General features: G+C 43.5%; 1 protein-coding gene across 2 annotated transcripts in view; it reads right to left on the bottom strand.

Moving 5' to 3' along the window:
* The window catches only part of ADAMTS17 (ADAM metallopeptidase with thrombospondin type 1 motif 17), a 1053865-nt gene that overhangs the window by 350090 nt on the left and 682076 nt on the right, over nucleotides 1-21699 (bottom strand). For both annotated transcript variants that reach the window (XM_086958065.1, XM_086958066.1), the window contains exon 14: nucleotides 4339-4466. In XM_086958065.1, the coding sequence (XP_086814191.1) occupies nucleotides 4339-4466 (128 nt within the window). The remainder of the gene's footprint in view (nucleotides 1-4338; nucleotides 4467-21699) is intronic.

Genomic DNA, 21699 nt, shown 5'->3' with positions numbered 1-21699 from the left:
TAATTTGTAAAAGAATTAGTACCAGGGTCCAAAGTTTTTCTCAGAAGCCCTCAGACAGTGCTATCGAAGGTTGGGGTCGCAAATACAAAAGCTAGTAGTCTTCATTCTACATTATGCCTTATTAATCCATCACTTGCCACTCCCTGTCGCTTTATCTCATCCTTGTGGGTTCTGTCTAGCTTTCTCCCTTTGTCCCTGTTTTTCCATCTTTCTCTTCCTATTTCTTTTCCCCTGTTGTGTTTTTGCTCTATTTTGCTCTGGATGAGAATCTGTGCTGCCTTTCCACACAAGAGTTTCCCTATATTGAATGGTTCGGCACTGCACTTGCTCTGGGTGGTTTTACAACAGAGTAGTCCTATCAAGCCACCCTGGGAGCCTTCTGCTAGTTGACACCAGACTACCTCTGTCAGCACCAATGCAACACCCAGCTATTTACTTAGAATCCTTACAAGAGCCAGTAAAAGTCAAGTTGGGCTGTGGCAGAGTCAATTGCATGTCAGCTTACTGAAGCTGTTTGTGCTCTACATGTCTTTCAGCGGCAGCAGGCGAAATATATGGTTTCCACTTGGGTCAGTCCACTGCTGGACATGGTCTTGGGCAAGGTATGGATATGTGATGACCTTCAGCTCTTGCATCAGGAGAGCTAGAATGCTGCTACAAGCTGGTGGCCTTCAGCTCATGCATAATGGGTGCCATAATGCTGCTACAAGCTGGTAGCCTTCAGCTCTTGCAGCATGAGCTAGAATGCAGTAACAGAAACAGCCATCTCCTCTAGGCTTAGACCCCTCACAACCTATCCCCCCCGAAGAAAATGGAACAAAATCACCACCGACCAACTCCTCACATCGCTCAACCAAAACCCACCCGCCCTCTCATCGGACCCAAACCAAGCTGCCATCAAATTCAAACAATGGATCACTCACAGCGCTGACGAATTAGCACCCCTGAAAAACCATCACACCAAACAAGACAGCAAAAAGGCCCCCTGGTTCAACGATGACCTTAAGAAATCCAAGAAGCTATGCCGTACTCTCGAGAAAACATGGAGAAAAAACCCAACCACCGACAACATGACCACCTTCAAGGCAGCCACCCGCAAACACCACCAGCTGATTCGATCCACCAAGAAATCAGCATTCAAGAATCGACTCAACAACAACGCCCATAACAGCAAGGAACTATTCAACATCGTCAAAGAATTCACCAACCCCACCGCAGCCTCAAACGACATCACTCCCTCCCAAGACCTCTGCGATTCGTTATCCTCCTTCTTCTACAACAAAATTGCCGACATACATAACAGCTTCGAAAACAGTTCCAACAAACTATCCTCTCCACCCCCCTCAGATCCTAAACCGACCTCTAACAACCTCAGCGCCTGGAACCCAATCACCACTGAAGACACCATCCGCCTAATGAATTCCATCCACTCTGGCGCGCCAACCGACCCATGTCCCCACCACATCTTCAACAAAGCAGACTCCATCATCGCACCCCATCTCCGTAATGTCATCAACTGCTCCTTCAACTCTGCTACCTTCCCAGAAAGCTGGAAACATGCCGAAGTCGGCGCCCTCCTGAAGAAACCCACAGCAGACCCCTCTGAACTTAAAAACTACCGCCCCATATCCCTCCTCCCATTCCCGGCCAAAGTCATCGAGAAAGCCGTCAATAGCCAACTCGCCGCCTTCCTCGAATCCAACAACTCCCTCGATCCCTCACAGTCCGGCTTTCGAGCCAAACACAGCACCGAAACTGCCCTCATCGCAGCAACAGACGACATCCGAACACTACTGGACAACGGAGAAACAGTGGCCCTCATTCTACTCGACCTCTCCGCCGCCTTCGACACTGTCTGTCACAGCACCCTCATACAACGCCTCAGCAACATCGGCATAAAAGGAAAAGCCTTGGACTGGTTCATCTCCTTCCTAGCTGGGAGAACTCAGAGTCCGACTTCCCCCATTCAAATCAGAAGCCACCGAAGTCATCTGCGGTGTACCACAAGGATCATCACTCAGTCCCACCCTCTTCAACGTTTACATGAGTCCACTCGCTTCCATCGCGCGTCAACACAACCTTAACATCATCTCCTACGCTGACGACACCCAGCTGATCCTTTCCCTCACCAAAGACCCCAACACCGCCAAAACCAATCTTCACGAAGGCATGAAAGAAGTAGCCGTATGGATGAAAAACAGCCGCCTAAAACTTAACTCAGACAAAACGGAAGTGCTCATCCTAGGATCATCCCCCTCTGCCTGGGACGACTCATGGTGGCCTTCGGATCTGGGCTCAGCACCCATACCCACAGACCACGCACGTAACCTTGGCTTCATCCTAGACTCCTCACTCTCGATGACCAAACAAGTCAACGCCGTCTCATCCTCCTGCTTCAACGTACTTCGTTTGCTCAAAACAATCTTCCACTGGATCCCCGCCGAGACAAGAAAGACTGTCACCCACGCACTGGTTACGAGTCGACTAGATTACGGAAACACCCTATATGCCGGAATTACAGCCAAATTACAGAAAAAACTCCAACGCATCTAAAACGCATCAGCGAGACTCATTTTGGACATCCCTCGCCAAGATCACATTACCAGCCACCTGAAAGACCTCCACTGGCTTCCCGTCAACAAGAGAATAACATTCCATCTCCTCACCCACGCACACAAGGCCCTCTACAAACTAGGGCCCGAATGCCTCAACACTCGACTATCCTTCTACACACCCACCCGCCAACTAAGATCCTCCAATCAAGGCCTCGCCGCAGTTCCTGGTATCCAAAGATCCACCATGGGAGGTAGATCCTTCTCCTACTTTGCGGCCAAGACCTGGAACTCACTCCCCACTCACCTCCGCCTTACACAGAACCACATCTCCTTCAGAAAAGAACTTAAAACCTGGCTATTCGATAAATAATGAACCCCCTCCCCAAGCGCCTTGAGACCCTCTGGGTGAGTAGTGCGCTATATAAATTCCTGAACTTGAACTTGAAGATTCTCCATAAAATATATCTTGCGGGACCGACGTTGGTGAAGATGGGCTATAGCACTGACGCAGGATGCATGAGGAGATGTGGGCAGGAAGGCACTTTTGTACATGTGCTCTGGGTATGTCCGGTTATCCAGGGGTCTGGTATGCCTTAACGAAATGTATGGTGGAAGTAATAGGCAACAAGAATGATTGTAATATAAATGATAGCATGGGAAAATGACATGGACCAGTGCATGTTAACGGAGAGGACAGTGTAAGAATCCAGAGGATGCCCCAACAAATGGACACAAATTTGGGACAAATGGAATGGCTATAAGGGAGAGGTTTGTGATCCTCTGCAGCCCAGACGGAGACATAGGTAGAATAGTCTCACTTTTATCAAATGTGAACTGTTCGTAACAGGCTATGGACCCAGGTCTGTGGTTGAAACTGTACCTGTGAACCACCTTCTGGCACCTATGTTTGTATACTGTCTAACCTGTGTGACATTGTCTGTAATAAAAACGTTTAATTAAAAAAAATAAAAAATAGAATGCCGTTACAAGATGGTAGCCTTCAGCTCTTGCATTACGGATGCTAAAATGCCATTAAAAGCTGGTGGCCTTCAGCTCTTGCAATAAGGGTGCTAGAATGCAGTTACAAGCTGGTGGCTTCAGCACTATTACCACGGGTGCTAGAATGCCTTTACAAGCTGGTGGCCTTCAGCCCTTGCATTACATGTGCTAGAATGCAGTTACAAGCTGGTGGTCTTTAGTTCTTGCATCACACGTGTTAGAATGCCTTTATATGGTGGCCTTCAGCTCTTGCATTACAGGTGCTAGAATGCCATTACAAGCTGGTGGTCTTTAGGTCTAGCATCACACGTGTTAGAAAGCCTTTACAAGATGGTGGCCTTCAGCTCTTGCATCAAGGTTGTTAGAATGCCTTTACAAGATGGTGACCTTCAGCCCTGGCATCAAGGTTGTTAGAATGCCTTTACAAGATGATGGCTTTCAGCTCTAGCATCAAGGTTGTTAGAATGCCTTTACAAGCTGGTGGCCTTCAGCTCTTGCATCAAGGTTGCTAGAATGCCTTTACAAGATGGTGACCTTCAGCTCTTGCATCAAGGTTGTTAGAATGCCATTACATGGTGGTGTGAGAATATGGTCTGAGACTGCAAAATATACATTTGTTTATAACACTCACAATACTTGCACTGTCCCCCCACCTCTCCCCGGCAGCCGTTGACTTTCATTATCTTTAAACACAAAAGACCTGTAAGCTCTGCAAGAAACATGCACAGAAAAAGACTGAGATATACTGTAAATGTTCCTAGAAAACACTAGAAAGCTACTCCACCTGGCACTTGCCATGTACACAGAGATCCGTCTCGTATGCTCCACAGGGGGTGCCATCTAAGACCCTGTCTGCTGCGAGGAATGGCGCTTCTTTGCCCAGTGGTGTGCAGAAAAGTTCACACGGTCTATCTGGAAAAAAAACGAACACTAGTACATGTCTTTACTGGAACTCCATAAACAATTATGTGGCAATCATGAGGTTGTTTGCTGAAACACAATTGAATGTACTGTAATGACCACAGTCTATGTACCATATAGACAGCTCCGATCACTTGAAGTATCATATCTTTCATTTAGGTTACTTTCTTAAACAGATGTAGCGGACAAGATGACAATCAGGTATCAATCCAGCCAGGGCCTTTTTTTAGGTCTCGGCTAGAAGCGAGCGAAGCTCGCTCTCGCCAGAGACCTTATTGTTAGCGACTCCGCTTCCCAGGACGACAGCACTGGCCGCGCGCGGCGATTTGTTAAGGCCACGCGCACGAGAACGCGCTCGCGGCCAGGTGCTGTCCTCCTGGGAAGCTGCCTCCCTTCCCCGTGCAGGGCGGGCCGCCGCGCTGCCTGCGGCGACCCGGAAGCATTGCCGGCCAAACCGGAAGTAGGTGCTGTCTGTCGGCGGTGTCTCGTTTTTTTTAGCAGTGACAATGGTCTGGAAGAGGCTTCCCTGGAAGAAGAATCAATGGTAAGTAAAGGACCAAATCAGCATTGTACTTATTTGAATGCGCCAAATTGGAAGATTAATTTGAAAAAAAAAATTATAGCATTCTGAAAAATGTCTACAGAATATCATAAAATTGCGATTGCTTTATACGTCCAGGCAGCCAAGAATAAATAATGTAATGCAATGTATTTGTTTTTTAGACCTGGAAATACAACGAAATCAATTAAATATTCCCAGTCATGGATTTTTGTGTGTGACCAAGAGACTGGTTGCTGAAATTGCGTGAGGAAATACGACTAGCAATTATAATAATAATAATAGTGCTCTGTGCACAGTATTGAAAAGCACAGCTTTGCCATCTCTAAGCACTGCAAATAATACGTTACTGTTTACACAGTTTAATCGTATTTAGTGAATCGACGGTAGAAAGATGAAAGGCTCAGATGGTCTTGCCCAGAATAAAAGTTGTGACTTGCTGATCACCTTTATCGAATATCAGCAGCAGTTTTGTAATAGGTAATACCCTGCTGATCACCACATATTTGAAATTATCCTCAAACTGGCATTTTATGTAACCGAGCCCTAAATCTGCATAGCGGGCCATTTTCTTCATTCTTTAGGACCGCCACAAACGAGGCATTCTCTGTCAGCTGTGCTGGTCTGACATCCAGTGGCTGACAAGCACTATCGCAGGCATGTAATTCCGCGGCAGCTCTGATGGTGACTTCATTTTCACGGAAAGGGCGGGTGCACGTTCACAAGACCCGTTTGTTGTGTGAACTTGTCAGCAGCAGCAGTGCTGGCTCCCATGACGTGGTGTAAATGGTTTCCCAAAGTCAACCACGGACATCCCACAAAGAAAAAGCGACAGAGACTTACCTCACGCTGTAACTTCGCATTATACATATTGGGTAATGACTTGGTGAAAGATTGCCCAAAAACATTTACTTTGTCTGCTAACACTTGATACATATTACAACTCTCGACGTGACTTGCAGCCCACAGTCAGGGCAGTGGCGTAGAAAGGTCAGGTGGTACACGGTGCGGAAAATTTCTTCTCACCCCCCCCCCCCCACCCCCCCCACATTGAAATTATTAAAATATGGAAAAAAAAGAAAGTTACACATATTTTTGTTATTTTGTCACCCCGCTCAGTGCCATTTATGTCACCCCCCTCAGTGATGACACCCGGGCGGCCCGCTTCCACAGCACGCACCAATCTTCCCCCGCCACAGTAGTGAGTGCAGGGTAGTGAGTGCAGAGTAGTGAGTAGTGAGTGCAGAGTAGTGAGTAGTGAGTAGTGGGTGCAGAGTAGTGAGTGCAGAGTAGTGGGTGCAGAGTAGTGAGTGCAGAGTAGTGAGTAGTGAGTGCAGAGTAGTGAGTAGTGAGTGCAGAGTGGTGAGTAGTGAGTGCAGAGTAGTGAGTGCAGAGTAGTGAGTGCAGAGTAGTGAGTAGTGAGTGCAGAGTAGTGAGTGCAGTGTAGTGAGTAGTGAGAAGTGAGTGCAGAGTAGTGAGTGCAGAGTAGTGAGTAGTGAGTGCAGAGTAGTGAGTAGTGAGTGCAGAGTAGTGAGTGCAGAGTAGTGAGTCCAGAGTAGTGAGTGCAGAGTAGTGAGTAGTGAGTGCAGAGTAGTGAGTGCAGAGTAGTGAGTGCAGAGTAGTGAGTGCAGAGTAGTGAGTGCAGAGTAGTGAGTAGTGAGTGCAGAGTAGTGAGTGCAGTGTAGTGAGTAGTGAGAAGTGAGTGCAGAGTAGTGAGTGCAGAGTAGTGAGTAGTGAGTGCAGAGTAGTGAGTAGTGAGTGCAGAGTAGTGAGTGCAGAGTAGTGAGTCCAGAGTAGTGAGTGCAGAGTAGTGAGTAGTGAGTAGTGAGTGCAGAGTAGTGAGTGCAGAGTAGTGAGTAGTGAGTGCAGAGTAGTGAGTGCAGAGTAGTGAGTAGTGAGTGCAGAGTAGTGAGTAGTGAGTACAGAGTAGTGAGTGCAGAGTGAGTGTGCAGAATGCAGAATAGTGAGTGCAGAGTAGTGAGTGCAGAGTGAGTGTGCAGAGTGCGTGTGCAGAGCAGTGAGTGCAGGTGCAGAGTGGTGTGTGCTGTTGAGTGCAGAGTGCTGTGTATTGGCAATGTAAATGACAATGCCATTTATTTATGATTTAAAGAAAAAAAAAGAAATGTCATGAGCAATGCCAATACCTCTACCTTTAATGATGCCGAGACCATTGCATTGCAAATGCTTGTTATATTTATAATGCTCAATGGCCGCTTGTTGTTGCATCCTTTCTGCTTCTCACTTGCACCTTTCTGCAGCTCCATCTTCCACCCGCCCGCCAGCACTTCGTGAGCCCTGGGGTAGAACATCCCCGCACCAGGAATGGCGCCTAGGTCAAGGGGAGAGCCAGTATGCTATATTTCCTTTTAACAGCATAAACATAAATTGGTCCATGACAGCATTACATTGTTTAAGAGGCTTGACAGTGTGACGGAGTTGAGACTAAGAAGAAAAAGGACAAAGGAGTGAGGTGGAGAGTGAAAAGGAGAACAATAGGGAGTTCATGCCACCATGGGTAATGTGTCAGCATCACAATCCAAATCGTTGGCAGGAGTGGCATCAGTTTCACCATACTCCAGACAGCCAGCAACGCCTTCTTCCATCTCATAATGTTCATTATCAGAAGATAATTCATATGGATCCCCCATAAACCATAGGATGAATGAAGAGTTTCGGGTAATGACATTCTCTTCCCACCATACAGTGATCATGGAGTCCTTAATGTCAAGGGCCAAATATGGTTGACGATTGTAGCTAGGTTTGTCTTTGCCAGTCCCATTTAGCCTCACAAACAAAAAAATTCCCTGGCACAAATCATAAACTTGAGCTCTTTGTTGTTTGTTGGCACATAGTTTCATCTTCACTTGATGTGCAGGATCCCAAGTTCTCACCTCATGGTGGAGCTGCGGAGGAGGCCTGAAGGGTGACTCCAAGATCTTGGTTCTCATTATCCTCCCAAACATATATTAGGTTGGTGACACACTTGTGATGCTATAAAGTATGTCTTTGTAGTCCCTCAACGTCTGACAGAGAACATTTGATATTGATGAATGAGTTGTCTTGACTAGGAGTGTGTGGCAAACTCCGCTAAGTCAGTGTGGTTCACAGAGTTTTTTCCACTCTATACTCAGCTTGGAGTGCGAAGTTCAGTAAACAACTCTGCCAACCGACGGCGAAGAGGAGTTTTCCTGTCCATCTCTAATAATAGAATCAAACCTTTGGCACACAAATGGCTTTCAACCAATCCTGTACAAAGGCACCTTCTAAAGGTATTGGTGGGGAGGTGTAATGACATTGGATTGGCTTGGGAAACTGTAACTGTGATTGGCCAGACACTCAACTGCAGCTTTATGAGCCACCTGGTCTCCACCAATGTCACAAACTCGTTCACTCTTTCAGCCCCCTCTTTCAATCCGTAGCACAGTGAACTGAGGTGTTTGACAAGTACCACATGCCATTTTTGTGCTGGGCTCTATTGTGTCACTTACCACCGAGTGCCCGCTGGGTGAGCTACGCAGACTTGATCTTTATAGTCTTCACAGTGACCGTTCTACCAGCGGCGAGCAAGGCTAAGCGTCTTTCTCACACCAGGCATGGAGGATGGACTCGAACGCTCGTCATTTTAATCCAGATCAGCATCTGACATGCGCGCAGGTAATATAAATATAAGGAGGTGTGAACCGCATAAATGTGTCTCAAAGTGAGGCTTGAAGGGCTAGAAGTCCGCTTCCAGTTGAGGAAAAGAAATTGACTTTCCCTTTGTCTGAGATGTAAGCGTTTTCAGAAACAGTGGGCGCAGATCGAAAGAGACGTGCTTGGTCCACGTCTCAGACTGCTGATAAAAAGGGCCAGTTTGTCCAGTAGTGTTGATTCCAATAAGGGGGATCTCTCTGCACTGATGCATGTCTGCTGATTATGAGGGGTTAAATTTAGGAGGAGCTTGCGGCGAAGGGCGGTTTGCCAGGATCACAAGAGTCGATAGACACAACGTCCACGACAGCAGAGTTTGGGCTGGAAGTAGGACTGGAGGCTTAAGAAAAACAGAGGAAGATGACTTTCGTGGTTTATGAATAAATCTCTCTTAATTTTACTGTATTATATGTATCCACCCATAATGTATGTTTTTCATTTTACACAATGGAAAACACAATGGAAAACATACTCCAGCCCTGATGTGCAAAATTGGGTTAAAGACCTGATAATATTCGAAGATTTTTATGTGACTCATAAATTAAATTAAGGTATGTTTTGGAGTTTGAAGTACCTGCATCCCCTTAAGTTTTCACAAGGAATAAAAGGACTGTAACTTTAGAAGGTGTGAGTGATGAGTTGGAGCAGGAGCTCACGACAGGAGCAGAAGGCTGTTGGGGCTCAGACTGTATTACCAGCATTGAACAGAATTGGAAACACCAGGAGGTCTGTCCTTAGCCTCAGCAAGCTAATGTGTTTGCTATGTTTTTAGTGCCATAGTCTTACTATGCCCGTCTGCGGAACTCCGCTGATTGTTTTTTAGGGTTTGGACAACTCTGCAGAATTCTGCAGAGCCTATCTGGGTGTAGGCTTTTTCTGGACTGGTGAGGCTCCGACTGAGATGTGCCTGGATTCAGTGGGGAGCTTCTGGTCATTGTTCCTCTGAACTAGTATTTCTCTGAGAGCACTGGGATTGCATCTTGTATGATCTCTGTTTGGAGATTAGGGTTGAAGTATACAGGTTCTTTGTATTTAAATTTAGTTTTTTAATCATACCAAATGCTCTTTGACATTCGTGGACTACTAGAATGGGGCACCATTTTCACAGGCTGTTAAATGTGATGAAATTGAGTATTCAGCTTGAACAGTAGCTGGATTGGTCTGAATAGAATGGAACCCACAGCAGACAAATTTGGGACTCTGGAAGAGGTATCAGTGCTGCAGCTTTATCTGTGTTAGGACACATGCCATCTTGTGCTTAACAGACCTTAACAAGAGTCTCATCATACTCTTTTTGGTATGATCTCAAAAAAAGCATATCATCTCTGTAATATAAGCAATTAGGTATGCCTTGTATGATCTTATAAGATTTCCTCCTGAAAGACCTCCACAGAAGAGAAAATGCTGAAGCTGAGCCAGTTATGTTAATAAAGACCACAGTGTGTGGCCAGTGTGTTGATGCACCTGGAACTTTCTTCTACATGAGAACCTTTGTTTAAATCCAAGTTTGGGACAGATTTTGCACCAAGTCCTAGATGTGGGTGCCAGGTTTCTTTCTTGTTAAATTACAAGATTCCGGCAGTGCATCTTGATGCGGATTAGAAAGCCCTCATCTTTACATTTCAAGACAGGACAATCAGAGACACCCATGGTGTGGAACCAGGGATGGATTCAATTATGTCATTCTCCATCAGATTTTCAAGTTCTTCTTGAACTTGTTTTTGGATTTCTAATGGTATTCCTCTAAAGAGCTGAGCCACTGGGGTTATAAACTCATCCATATGTAGACAGGTCGGATCTTTATTTGCCAATTCCTGTGAAAGAGCTCAGGGAACATTGAGAAGGCAGTTCTCCAAAGACACAGGGTTTTTAAAACTACAGGGAATACTTGCGCTCTACCATGTTACTGACTGCCTGTCTGGCTGCTCCTGTTGCAGGCTGTGGTGCTATAGGGGAGGGAGGACCCTCTTAACCCCTCCAAGAAGGTGTTGGTTCACAACACTTTAAGCAATAAAAGACCAAATCCCACGCACACACTCAATTAAATTCAAACACAAAGTAGTGTAATTATCAGTTCACATATTATAATCTTTAAGGAATGTTGGTCATGTTCTGTGCGCCAAATATTATCACTAAATGGGAGCAGGAACCATCCGTGTTCCGAAGGAATCGCCATTGGACTGAGACGCCGGATTCGCGGCTGGTAGAAGCGGGAGGTCCTGAACAAATCGGACATGTACAAATACTTTGTCGGCTATAATCAGCTGAGAAATTGCAGAATCTAACAGCGGCAACAATTGCAACATTGAGAAACTTTAGAACACGGATGGTTCCTGCTCCCATTTAGTGATAATATTTGGCGCACAGAACATGACCAACATTGTTTTTACTTAAAGTTGATGCAGAAGACAATTACTCTCCCATTAAAAAGTCAAAGATACACTTACCGGGTTGGAATTATCACCGGTCAAGCGGAACTACAATACACGCCATTATAACAAGAAAGCCCTGAAGAGTCAGAGTGACCTGTACTCTGATGAAACACGTGTCGGCTGGCGTGGTATAGCTTGAGCAATAAAAAGAAACTATTGCTCTAACAAGAAGAAGGGGATATCATTCCTTAAAGATTATAATATGTGAACTGATAATTACACTACTTTGTGTTTGAATTTAATTGAGTGTGTGTGGGATTTGGTCTTTTTTAACATTGAGAAGGCATTTGCAGTCTCATCTTCTTTGACACCTTGGCAACAAGGTGACACAGGAGATGCGGGATATTGTTTCCTTCTAACACACAAAACCACATAAATACCTAAAACATGAACTGCACGAATATTTCAAGATAAATAATTAGATAGGAAAGCATAAATGAAGTGCTTTTTTCCAATTCTGAAGCGTGATGGAAACAAAGATTTTAATAGGATCGAAACTAATCAAAACACTTTACTTGGTGATACACAAATAAATATTCGGTGAGACCGAATTTCCACACATTATCTGTGTGCTATATAGTTTTATCAGTAAAACTCTACGTCTGTGCAAATTTAGCGGTTATTTCAATGGAAAAGATGCAGTCTGTAAATGACAGTGTGCTACCCCACTATGTTTTACTAATTTATTGAGACAGTGTGCTCCTAGATGCAACACCAGTTGTATACTACACCCATACCATTGTACTGCTGAATGGGCGTGGCTCATTTGTGTCACTTGCTCTTTGTTTGATGCTTGGATTTTTCACAAGCAATAGTTCAGTGATGTAACATTGATGGAAGCACCCCCAGTGTCAAAATTGTTCCAGGACCACTGCCGACTAAGGCCACTGGGGTTCTTACTGCACTGGGAGCGTGATGTTAGCTCCATCTGATTCCCTCAGCTGGCAGAGGCAGACTATGAGCAGCAGAATAAACCAAGGCACCTCTGGGGACACTGTGAAGGTCTCATTGTGCAAGCCTTTGAAGGCCGAACACTGCGCATGCTCACTTTTATCAATGCAGAGTGCACCATTCAGCCTTGGCTTCCTGCTGCCAGCAGAAGTCAAAGAAGAAGGTGTGCCATTTTTTCTGCATGACTTCTGAAGACAAGACAGTTGCAGTGTTTACTACGTTCAGCCTGACGGGGTTCGGCCGACCATTTCGTTTAGTAAAAAACACATAGACTTACTTAGGACAGAGTGTTGGAACTGGTAAAAATAATAATTTGAGCATTGTTTGTTTCATATTATGCTAAAAAAAACACATAAGTAACTCTAAAATAACATCTCAAGGTTTATAATGCACAATGCTTCCATATTAAAACCAGAAGTAAAAATAGTTAGCCTTCTGATACACATAGAAACCAGTCAGAATCTTAGAAAACATGATGTTGCTGCTCAGAGTGAGATACTGAAAGAGGGGGGAATGCAAGTAACTGTTATACAGAGTACTTAAGTAGAGATGTTCCAGGCAACAAACAAGGAGAGCCGAGCAAGGGTCTGTCTTCGCTCTAAAAGCCCGTCTTTGCTCTAAGTGCCCAGGCATAAGCTGAGCCACACAAATATTTGGCATGGAAATCATGTAACAAATCACATTAAAAAATATGTTAAAGTGTCTTCACAATTCAAAAAGTATATTTCTTTAACAATTGCTGCACCATGGCACATCAAATTATATCACTGCACTGAGAGGCATGTTTTAAAAGTGGTCGTTTTTAAACACAAGCTTAGAAACATTCATGCCCCCACCTTGATGACAATGCCATGTGTGCACTAAGAGGCAAGTCAGTTGTCAGGTGCACCTCATATGTAGGCTACATTAATATTTTACATGGAATAACATTATAGTTCACAAAGACAAGCACAAAGGATTTTTGTGCAATGCACATTTTCATGTACGTCAAGGGTTTCTCACATGCAATAATGGAAAAAATAGGAGGCATGATAAAATAAAATGACTACCTAGGATATCTCAATTGGGTCAAGTGGTCTAGCCGGGATTAATCCCAGATTTTGTGGTTTATCATTGTGTAATTCAGCTACTAGATTGGTATCCTTTCTCCCTTCTGTTTGACATCCCAATGTAATACTTTGTCTTTTATCGTTGATGCATGAGGTTAAAAAGTGGGTAGCTGACAGAAGCTACACGAAAGCTCAGCTAATTTTTGGCTGTAGGCCTCTAGAGGACGTCGGGCTGAACCGGAGCCTGGCATCTGGCTCAAGCCTTCAATGGCTCACCCATGTTTAGAATTTACTCTTGGTAAAGTGCCTGAAATAAGCTTATGTAGTATGTACCTTGTTATTGTATTATGCTACTATGTATTGTGTATTTCCCTTTAAGCAAGATATACCCATTTGAATCTCTAGGTTCCGTGTTCTAATGTGTACTCGTGGTATTCACTGTGGGTCAGTTCCTGCAGACAGCTGATGTATATGGACGTGCTCATTTCTTTGGAATAAACCTACAACTCAAACTAATTGAATTACTTCTTTATTTACTACAAAAACTGGCGACGATCGGGATTGTTAAAGAACCAAGAAAAGAACCAAGAACTTTCTTTTGGATTTATATATTTTTTCTTCTTCGTTAATTCTGATATTAACTTTGGAATCGTTTTTTTAGTACTTCAAGTCAACAAACTTTAAGTGAACGTCTTCCACTGTTATTAAGAAGATTTCAACTAATTCTTCTGGATTGTTTTTTTTTACTTGTCAAGTATTTTTCTCCAGATAAACTACAATTGCTGGGTACATTTCTTCTGTGTTGAAAATCGTCTACAAATCGTGAGTAGATCGAGTGGTTTCTTTCTAACCTGTCTCTCACTCACTTTACATGATTTTTAACTTATTAAGTAAACTCAACCTGTGTGCTTACCTTCGAAATTTCTTCTCTGTTGTTGCGCGCATCTTCGAACCTTCGCAACGCTTGGCAATGTGTGTTGTGCTCCGAATGAGCGCTTTCATTCTCACTTTTACATTGCTTGGTAGCCTATGATGCAAATGAAGCTAGCGCAAGGATAGTCACGTCAGAGGTCATGTTGTGTAATTCGCGTATGTGCGTGCCTCAATCTTGAATTATCTTGAAGAGGTCTGTGAACGTTTTAAAGCATTTGGGCACGTCAATGCTTCGTATTTCTTCAATTCTTCTATGGATTTGAGCAGCGTTAATACGATTTCAGCCAGCATTGTAAGTTTATTCTGTTTATCTTTCTTTTGCAAATTTTGGTTTTATTTTAATTATTTTTCAACAACATGAGAAATGACAATTCTAGCGGCAATTCTGCTTCTACTAGTTCTTCTTCGAACAGCTCAATGTCTTCTTCTTGCATTAATATTAATATTAGTACTCCTAAAGAATTTTTGACTTCTCCTGGTGAACCAATTAATAAGTGGTCTGAGTGGAAGGATTATTTCCTTAATTATATAGCCACTTTAGAGGATAATGTTGGAACTTTACACCATAACGTAAAATGAGGATGCTTTTGCACAGTCTCGGTCCAGAAGGATTAAGAGTTTACAACGAGATGCAGAAACCGTAAAGATCCGGTGATATTGACATTTTTAATGTAGCTCTCTCTGATTTGACTGAGCATTATTCACCTATTGTGTGTATTGGTGTCACCAGACGAGCATTCTTCAAAAGAAAACAGTTGGAGAATGAGTCTGTTGAGGAGTATGTTTCCCAATTAAAATTGTTAGCTATGCATTGCAAATTTGGTGTTTTGCACGATGAACTCATTCGTGACCAAGTTGTTGTGTGCTCAAGAAATAAAAGTATCCAGGATAGACTTTGGATCGAAGGAGAATCTAGTCTGAAGGACGTAATTACATTATTGAAAAAAGCTGATTTCAGACAGGAGTTCTAAGGCTCTGTCAGAACAGTCGGAATCTTATATCACTACTACTTCCATTGTTAAAGTTTCTGTCAACAAAAGCAGTAAAGAAGTGTGTAAAAAAAGAACAACAGAAGTTTCAAACTAATAAGAGCTTTCAAAAGGGATCTTTCAATCAGAAACCGTTCTATAAGCAGACTTACAATAAAAATGAGTCTTCCTCTTTTGTTTGTTATCGTTGTGGAGACAAGAATCACAACGCAGGATTTGACAAGTGTCCTGCCAGATCTGTGAAATGTTCTAATTGTGGAGTTTTGGGGCATTATGCTAAAGTGTGCAACAGAAGTTCTTCTCAACGACCTAAAGTGTCTTGTATTAATGACACTGATTCTTCTGACTAAGACTCTGACTTCAATAATTCTTCATCTCATATCGCAGGGAAACGCCAGTGTAATATTGTTTTGAGTGTTGATGAGAGTGTTAAAAGTAAACCTTATGCATTGTTAAATTTGGTGGAATTCCCATGCAGGTTGAAGCGGATTCAGGTTCACCGTTTACAATCATCAACAAGGATGTATGGTAGAAAGAATTAGTTAATGATTTAGGCCCTCACCTTGAACCTACTGATGTTTCACCTGACAGCTTTACCAGTAACAAAATTGAAATGTTGGGTTTTCGTTCTTTAATGTTTGAATTTAAGAGTCGTACTGCCTTTTGTAAATTGTATGTTGCTATTTATGGTCCTTCCGTTTTAGGTTGGAGGGATCAGAAATCCTTACATATTATTCTTGATCCCAACAGCCCTGAACAAGTCCTGGTTACTGGTGAGGGTGTGAACACAAAAAATTGGGTCCTAAAAGAATTTCCCAACGTGTTTTCAGGTAAGATCGGTAAATTCAAAGGATTTTCACATTTCATCAGGTTAAACAGTGATGCAATTCCCAAAATTCATAAAGTTCGCAATGTTCCCATAATTGTTGCAGATGAAGTCAGAAGTGAATTATTGAAATTACAAGAGAATGGCATTATTCAGCTGAGTGGATTTCTCCATTGGTCGTCGCGAGACGTGCCAATGGGAAAATGTGCTTATGTGTTGATCTTCGTAATTTGAATAACAATATTATCGTTGATCAGTATCCTTTACCTAGGATCAACGAAATGTTGTTGTTAACTCATGGTGCGAACTATTTTTTTTTACACGCTGGATTTATCCTCAGTGTACCACCAAATTTCTTTGCACCATTGTTGCAGAGACTTGACAGCATTTTGCACTCCTTTTGGTTGTTTTCATTTTCGTTGAATGCTGTTTGGTTTGGCTTCCGCCGCCGCCGCCGCCGCGGTGTTCCAAAGACTCATGACATAGCTTTTTGGGGATTTGCATGGCATAATTTTTTTCAAGATGATATACTCATCATGGGAAAAAATTCTGCACAACATGATTCGAGATTGAGGAATGTTCTACGTATCCTTGATAAAAGGTGTCTTACTGCTGAGGTTTCAAAATGCAAATTTTCAGAGAATAAGGTGGTATACCTAGGGCATGAAATTGGGGAGCAGGGCATTAGACAAAAAACTAAATTAATTAGGGATATTTTGGATGCTCCTTCTCCTAAGTCCAAGGATGATTTAAGGTCATTCTTGGGTTTGGCACAATTCTATTTTAAGTTTGTCTCTAACTTTTCAGAAAAAACATACCATACGACGAGTTTACTAAAGAACAAGGTTCCTTTTATATGGTCTCAAGAATGTCAGCAGGCTTTTGACCTTATAAAAAAAGCTGTGTGTGGTGCTCCGAATCTTCAAGGTTTTGATTCAGCTGCCACCACATTTGTTACCACGGATGTTAGCTCCCAGGGGTTAGGAGCGGTTTTGAGTCAAAATTCTGAATACAATCAAGAAGTGGTAATTGCATTCGATTCCAGGTTTTTGACGCCCACGGAAGAAAAGTATTCTGTGATTGAAAGGGAAACGTTAGCTGTTGTGTGGGGACTGGAGCATTTTAGAAAATTTGTGTGGGGAAAATTCTTCTATGTGAGATCTGATCATAAACCACTTGCAAAGTTACTAACTACTGATGGCCTTGTTAAAGCAACTGCTAGGATAGCGAGGTTATCAATGCGCCTACAAGATTTCTTGTTTGAGGATAGGTATGTTCCAGGGGTTAAAAATGTCATTGCAGATTTCTGGAGTAGGTTTTCCTTACCAATTATTGTGGCTGATAGGTACTCTTGGAACGATTTTTCTGTTGCTAATGTAGTTGCCAATGACAACGTTTTTGACTCTATTTCATTGGAGCTATGGCTTAAAGCTGATTCTGATGACAATACTTTGAGTATTGTCAAGTCTAAAGTTGTAACTCCTTGGAGTGATTTTTCTAAGAAGAACTTAGACGATATCTTGAGAGGTTTTTGCGAGGTTAGGGACGAACTCTCTATGTCTGATCATTTTCTTATCAGAGGTGATAAAATAATTCCTCCAGAGTCTTTAAGGGACAGAATTATACAGTTGTCTCATGAAGGTCATCCAGGGATTTCTCGTACAAAGTCTAGAGTAAGGGATCAGTATTGGTGGCCTGGAATCGATAGTACAATTGAGAAATTTGTCAGTGCATGTGTCAGTTGTGAGACTTCCGATAAATCTAAGAAGACTTTTAATCCACCACTGGGGGAAGTGGCTTCTCCAAGTATTCCTTGGGAGGATTTGGCAATGGACATTATGGGTCCTATCAACTGGTTTGATCAAACAGTTAAATGTATCCTTGTTTTGGTGGATTTGTTCTCGAGGTGGTTTGAATTAAAGGTGGTTGACAAAGTTAATGCTGTTAGTGTAATTGAATTTTTAGAGAACATTTTTGTACAACAAGGTTGTCTTTCATCTATTCTTACAGATAATGGTGCACAATCCAAATCTAAGGAAATGCATTTGTTCTTCGTCTCTAAAGGAATTAAGCATAAATTGTCTCCATTGTATCATCCTTCTTGCAATGGGGTTGTGAAGAGACTTAACAGAATTATGAAAAGTACTTTGCAATTGTGCATTAAGTCTAAACTTGGATGGGACAGGGAGTTTTTGAAAATGTTATGGGCTTATCGTGTAACACCCCATCCATCTTTGGGTATGAGTCCATTTTCTCTTATGAGATGTAGGAAACCGTTATCCATTATTTATTCTAACCTTCAAAGTGTACTTTGTAATAATGGCAATGAGGATGGGATGCTGAAGAAGATTAGAGGATTATAACTGCTGATTATATCGAGTTGGACAACCCCTGGCACTGGAAGTAATAAAATCCAGAAGCACTTGTGTACAGTGCTTGAAGTTGCTGGTTCGTAAAAATTGCCTGGAACGTGACATGAAGAAGTGGAATTGAGGTTAGTGACAAGTGTGTTTGGTGAGAGTGCCATGATAGCACCGGCGGCTGTATAAGGCATACAGTATTCTGAATGGAAGTGCAATGATGGCACCAGCGGCTGTTACCGTGTTCATGAGAAAAATGTGCTGTACTGAAGTATCCTAGTTTGGATTGGAAAGTGCTAAAGAGAGAGTAGAAATAACAGTGCACCATCTGCATCAGTGTAAATTAATATCTGCTGATGTGCGCGAATAATTAAATTGCTTTTGAATTAACCAACGAGCGTTTAAAGTAGCCTGAGTAAAGCCTTCTGGAAACTCTAATAAATAAATAAACTGCGTATATAGAGCGCTCGTGAAGCTGTGTGAACGCTAATGTGGCAGTGATTTTCGTAAATAAACAAGGCACGCATATATAAAGCGCTCGTGAAGCTGTGTGAATACTAATGTGACAGTGACCTTCGTAAATATACAAGGCGCGTGTTGAAAGCAAGCCTTCGCGACTTTTTGGAAATATACAAGGCGCGCGTTGGAAGCAAGCGCTAGGTAATGCTGCTTCTGCACAAAGATAATTATAAATAAACAAAGAGCGAGCGTCGGTGTAGGCGTGCAAAACTAACGAGGCGGCGAGTCATAAGTAAACAAGGTGCGTGTTGAAAGTGAGCGCCAGGAAATAATTACGGCTCCTGTACCCGAAGGCTCTGCGCATTGTGTGTTTGACTGGAAGCCCCCCAGGAAGTAATGACACGTTGATGAGATCTCGCATGGGTCGTGAGATCTCGTAGTAAACAGGATACAAGATTTTAGTCCACAACTTAAAGGAATAGTGCACCATGCAAGGAGCCAACAGGAAACTGTGTTTATTTAAGTGAAGGACCAACATTAGGACACACAATTCTTTCATAGTTCTAAAAGAACAGCGATTTAAAAGACAACGGTGACTACTTCATTTGCTTTAGTTTTACTTCCTTTCTTTATTTCTTTATTTATTTGAACTGACAGCCTTGTAATTAATATCCTGTTGACAATAATATATTGATATGTATATTGTGTGGACATTTATGATATAGTTAAAGCTGCGGATATTAACTTACATTTTAATTTTAAGTCAACTGGCCAAAATTGATTTATCACTGTGAAAAGAACAAGGAAAGTACCCTGCCGCTTGATAAGAGGAGGTCCTAATGAAAGGATCCTATTTCGATAGAGAGAGGGGGTGATTAACACAGTGACTGAAGCTGAACACGGCAAAATTATGTCATTCCAAGAAGAGTCAACAACATATTATGAGAAAATATATATTTTTTTTATTATTATTCTTATTTTTCTCCTTTAAATATATTCAAATCACATACATATAAAAATTTATACATTAGCAGGTTATTGAAAAAAGCACAAGAACAAAATTTCATTCCAAAGTTAACAACTGCCCATACTTCATACACACTACCACAGTCATTCACACAAGGGTTTTCCTAACTAAGGTACAGACATTCAGCTCTCATTAATCCAATTATCTAGTCCTGGTATAGACAACAATAGGACTTAATTTGGTTGTCTAACGCGGGAGATTGTTTAGATCCAGGTAGATGTTATTAATACGGGTCCCGATGTAATTGGAGAGGGTTGCCGTATTCCTGGGACAATGTGCCCGGTGCATTTGTGGTTTTCTGCACTTTCTAAACGCCCGTGTAACTGGGGCATGAACAGGGGGGTCTACATCTTCGATATTTACCTGTGCACCCTCCTGCACAAGGAGATCTTGTTCTGTATCGTCTGCCTGGGATTCGGTGTCATTATCCTGGGCTAGGCCATGGTCAGATTCTATGAGAACGCTCTGATTTGGTGTCCCACTATCATGTATGTCTGTATCTGGGATTTCATTTCCCACATCGTGCGATGGTATGTCTACCCACAGTGAATTTGGAGTGGGCTCAGGGGGGAAAGATTAGGGGATTGGCTTAAACCTAATGATTGTCTCCTTTCATTGTTGATCTTTGATACTACATGTACCATGTAATTGTCCATAGTATTTCCCCCAGCAACTGAAATCTTTTTTGGCATCCTCAGTTGTGTTAGTAGAGATGCTAAAATTTACTCGTATAAGAGCGTTTAGTAATATAAAAGAGCACAGGAATTACTTTACAAGTGAAACCAAGATGAAAATATATTCAAGAACAAATAGTCTTACTGCAGCCGGGCAAATCGTATTCCGCAGGGGCAGTATAACGTGCCCAGTCCAGTCACGACCTGTCCGCCCTTAGTCCGGGCTTCGTCCCGCACACGTTCCGCTTCGCGGAGAGCCCTGAATTGGTCTTATAGCCCTCAGCAATCAAGGGGGCGTGGTCGCAGCGGGAAGAGGCTACAGCTGTTTCCAAGCCTCGCAGTCCCGCAACGGTGAGACGGCAATCAGCGTCCAGCTGCACTCTGGGAACTCGAGTGCAGCGCTTGTGGCGTCCCAGCAAAAGCCCCGGTCACAGCAAGCCAAAGGAACTCTTGTTCTCCGCAGCGCCCAGCAACAGGATTCAGGACAAGTTAGTCAGTGAGTGGCACCCGCGAAGCGGGTCCCGCGAAAGGTTAAGGGCTCGGTGGATGAGGGGGCGTGGCCACTGCGGGAAGAGGCTACAGCTGTTTCCAAGCCTCGCAGTCCCGCAGCGGTGAGATGGCAATCAGCGTCCAGCTGCACTCTGGGAACTCGAGTGCAGCGCTTGTGGCGTCCCAGCAAAAGCCCCGGTCACAGCAAGCCAAAGGAACTCCTGTTCTCCGCAGCGCCCAACAACAGGATTCAGGACAAGGTAGTCAGTGAGTGGCTAAAGAGAAAGTTTGGGGAAAGGGACGAGCAGGGAAAGAAGGGCGCACAGCAGTCACTGGCCGCACCTGGTCTTAATAGGCCGTTCACACTCGCTGCAACTTGCCACTTACCACTTCCCTACTTCCAAGCTTAATTGCTGCTGCGGTGGTCTCCCAAAACGGTCTCCCAAAACGGCCCAGACGGCCCTCAGGCAGATCTGAGCCCACATGCGCTGCTGCCGCTGTTGTTTTGGGCGTGTTGCTGCGTCCTACGTGGGATGAAATAGGATCCGTGCACTGTTTGGGGCTGTATGGTGCTACTGTATAAGTGCTGATGCGCGGCCCCTCAGCCGAACTCCTGCAGCGCTCCTGCCTTGCCTTGCTCCTGCGCTCCTGCCTTGCTCCTGCCTTGCTCCTGCCTGTCGATAACGTGCCCCCACTTGGGTAGAGGTTGCGGGGGACAGCGAGCTAGGAATCCGGAGCTGCCGAGCCAAGAGCAGCCGGCGTCTTCCTCGCGCTTTCCTCACACGC

Source organism: Lissotriton vulgaris, chromosome 2_1 (genome assembly GCF_964263255.1).
Source record: "Lissotriton vulgaris chromosome 2_1, aLisVul1.2, whole genome shotgun sequence".
Taxonomy (NCBI): Eukaryota; Metazoa; Chordata; class Amphibia; order Caudata; family Salamandridae; genus Lissotriton; species Lissotriton vulgaris.
Note: the sequence above shows the minus strand (reverse complement) of the source record. Positions and strands in the feature narration are given on the sequence as shown.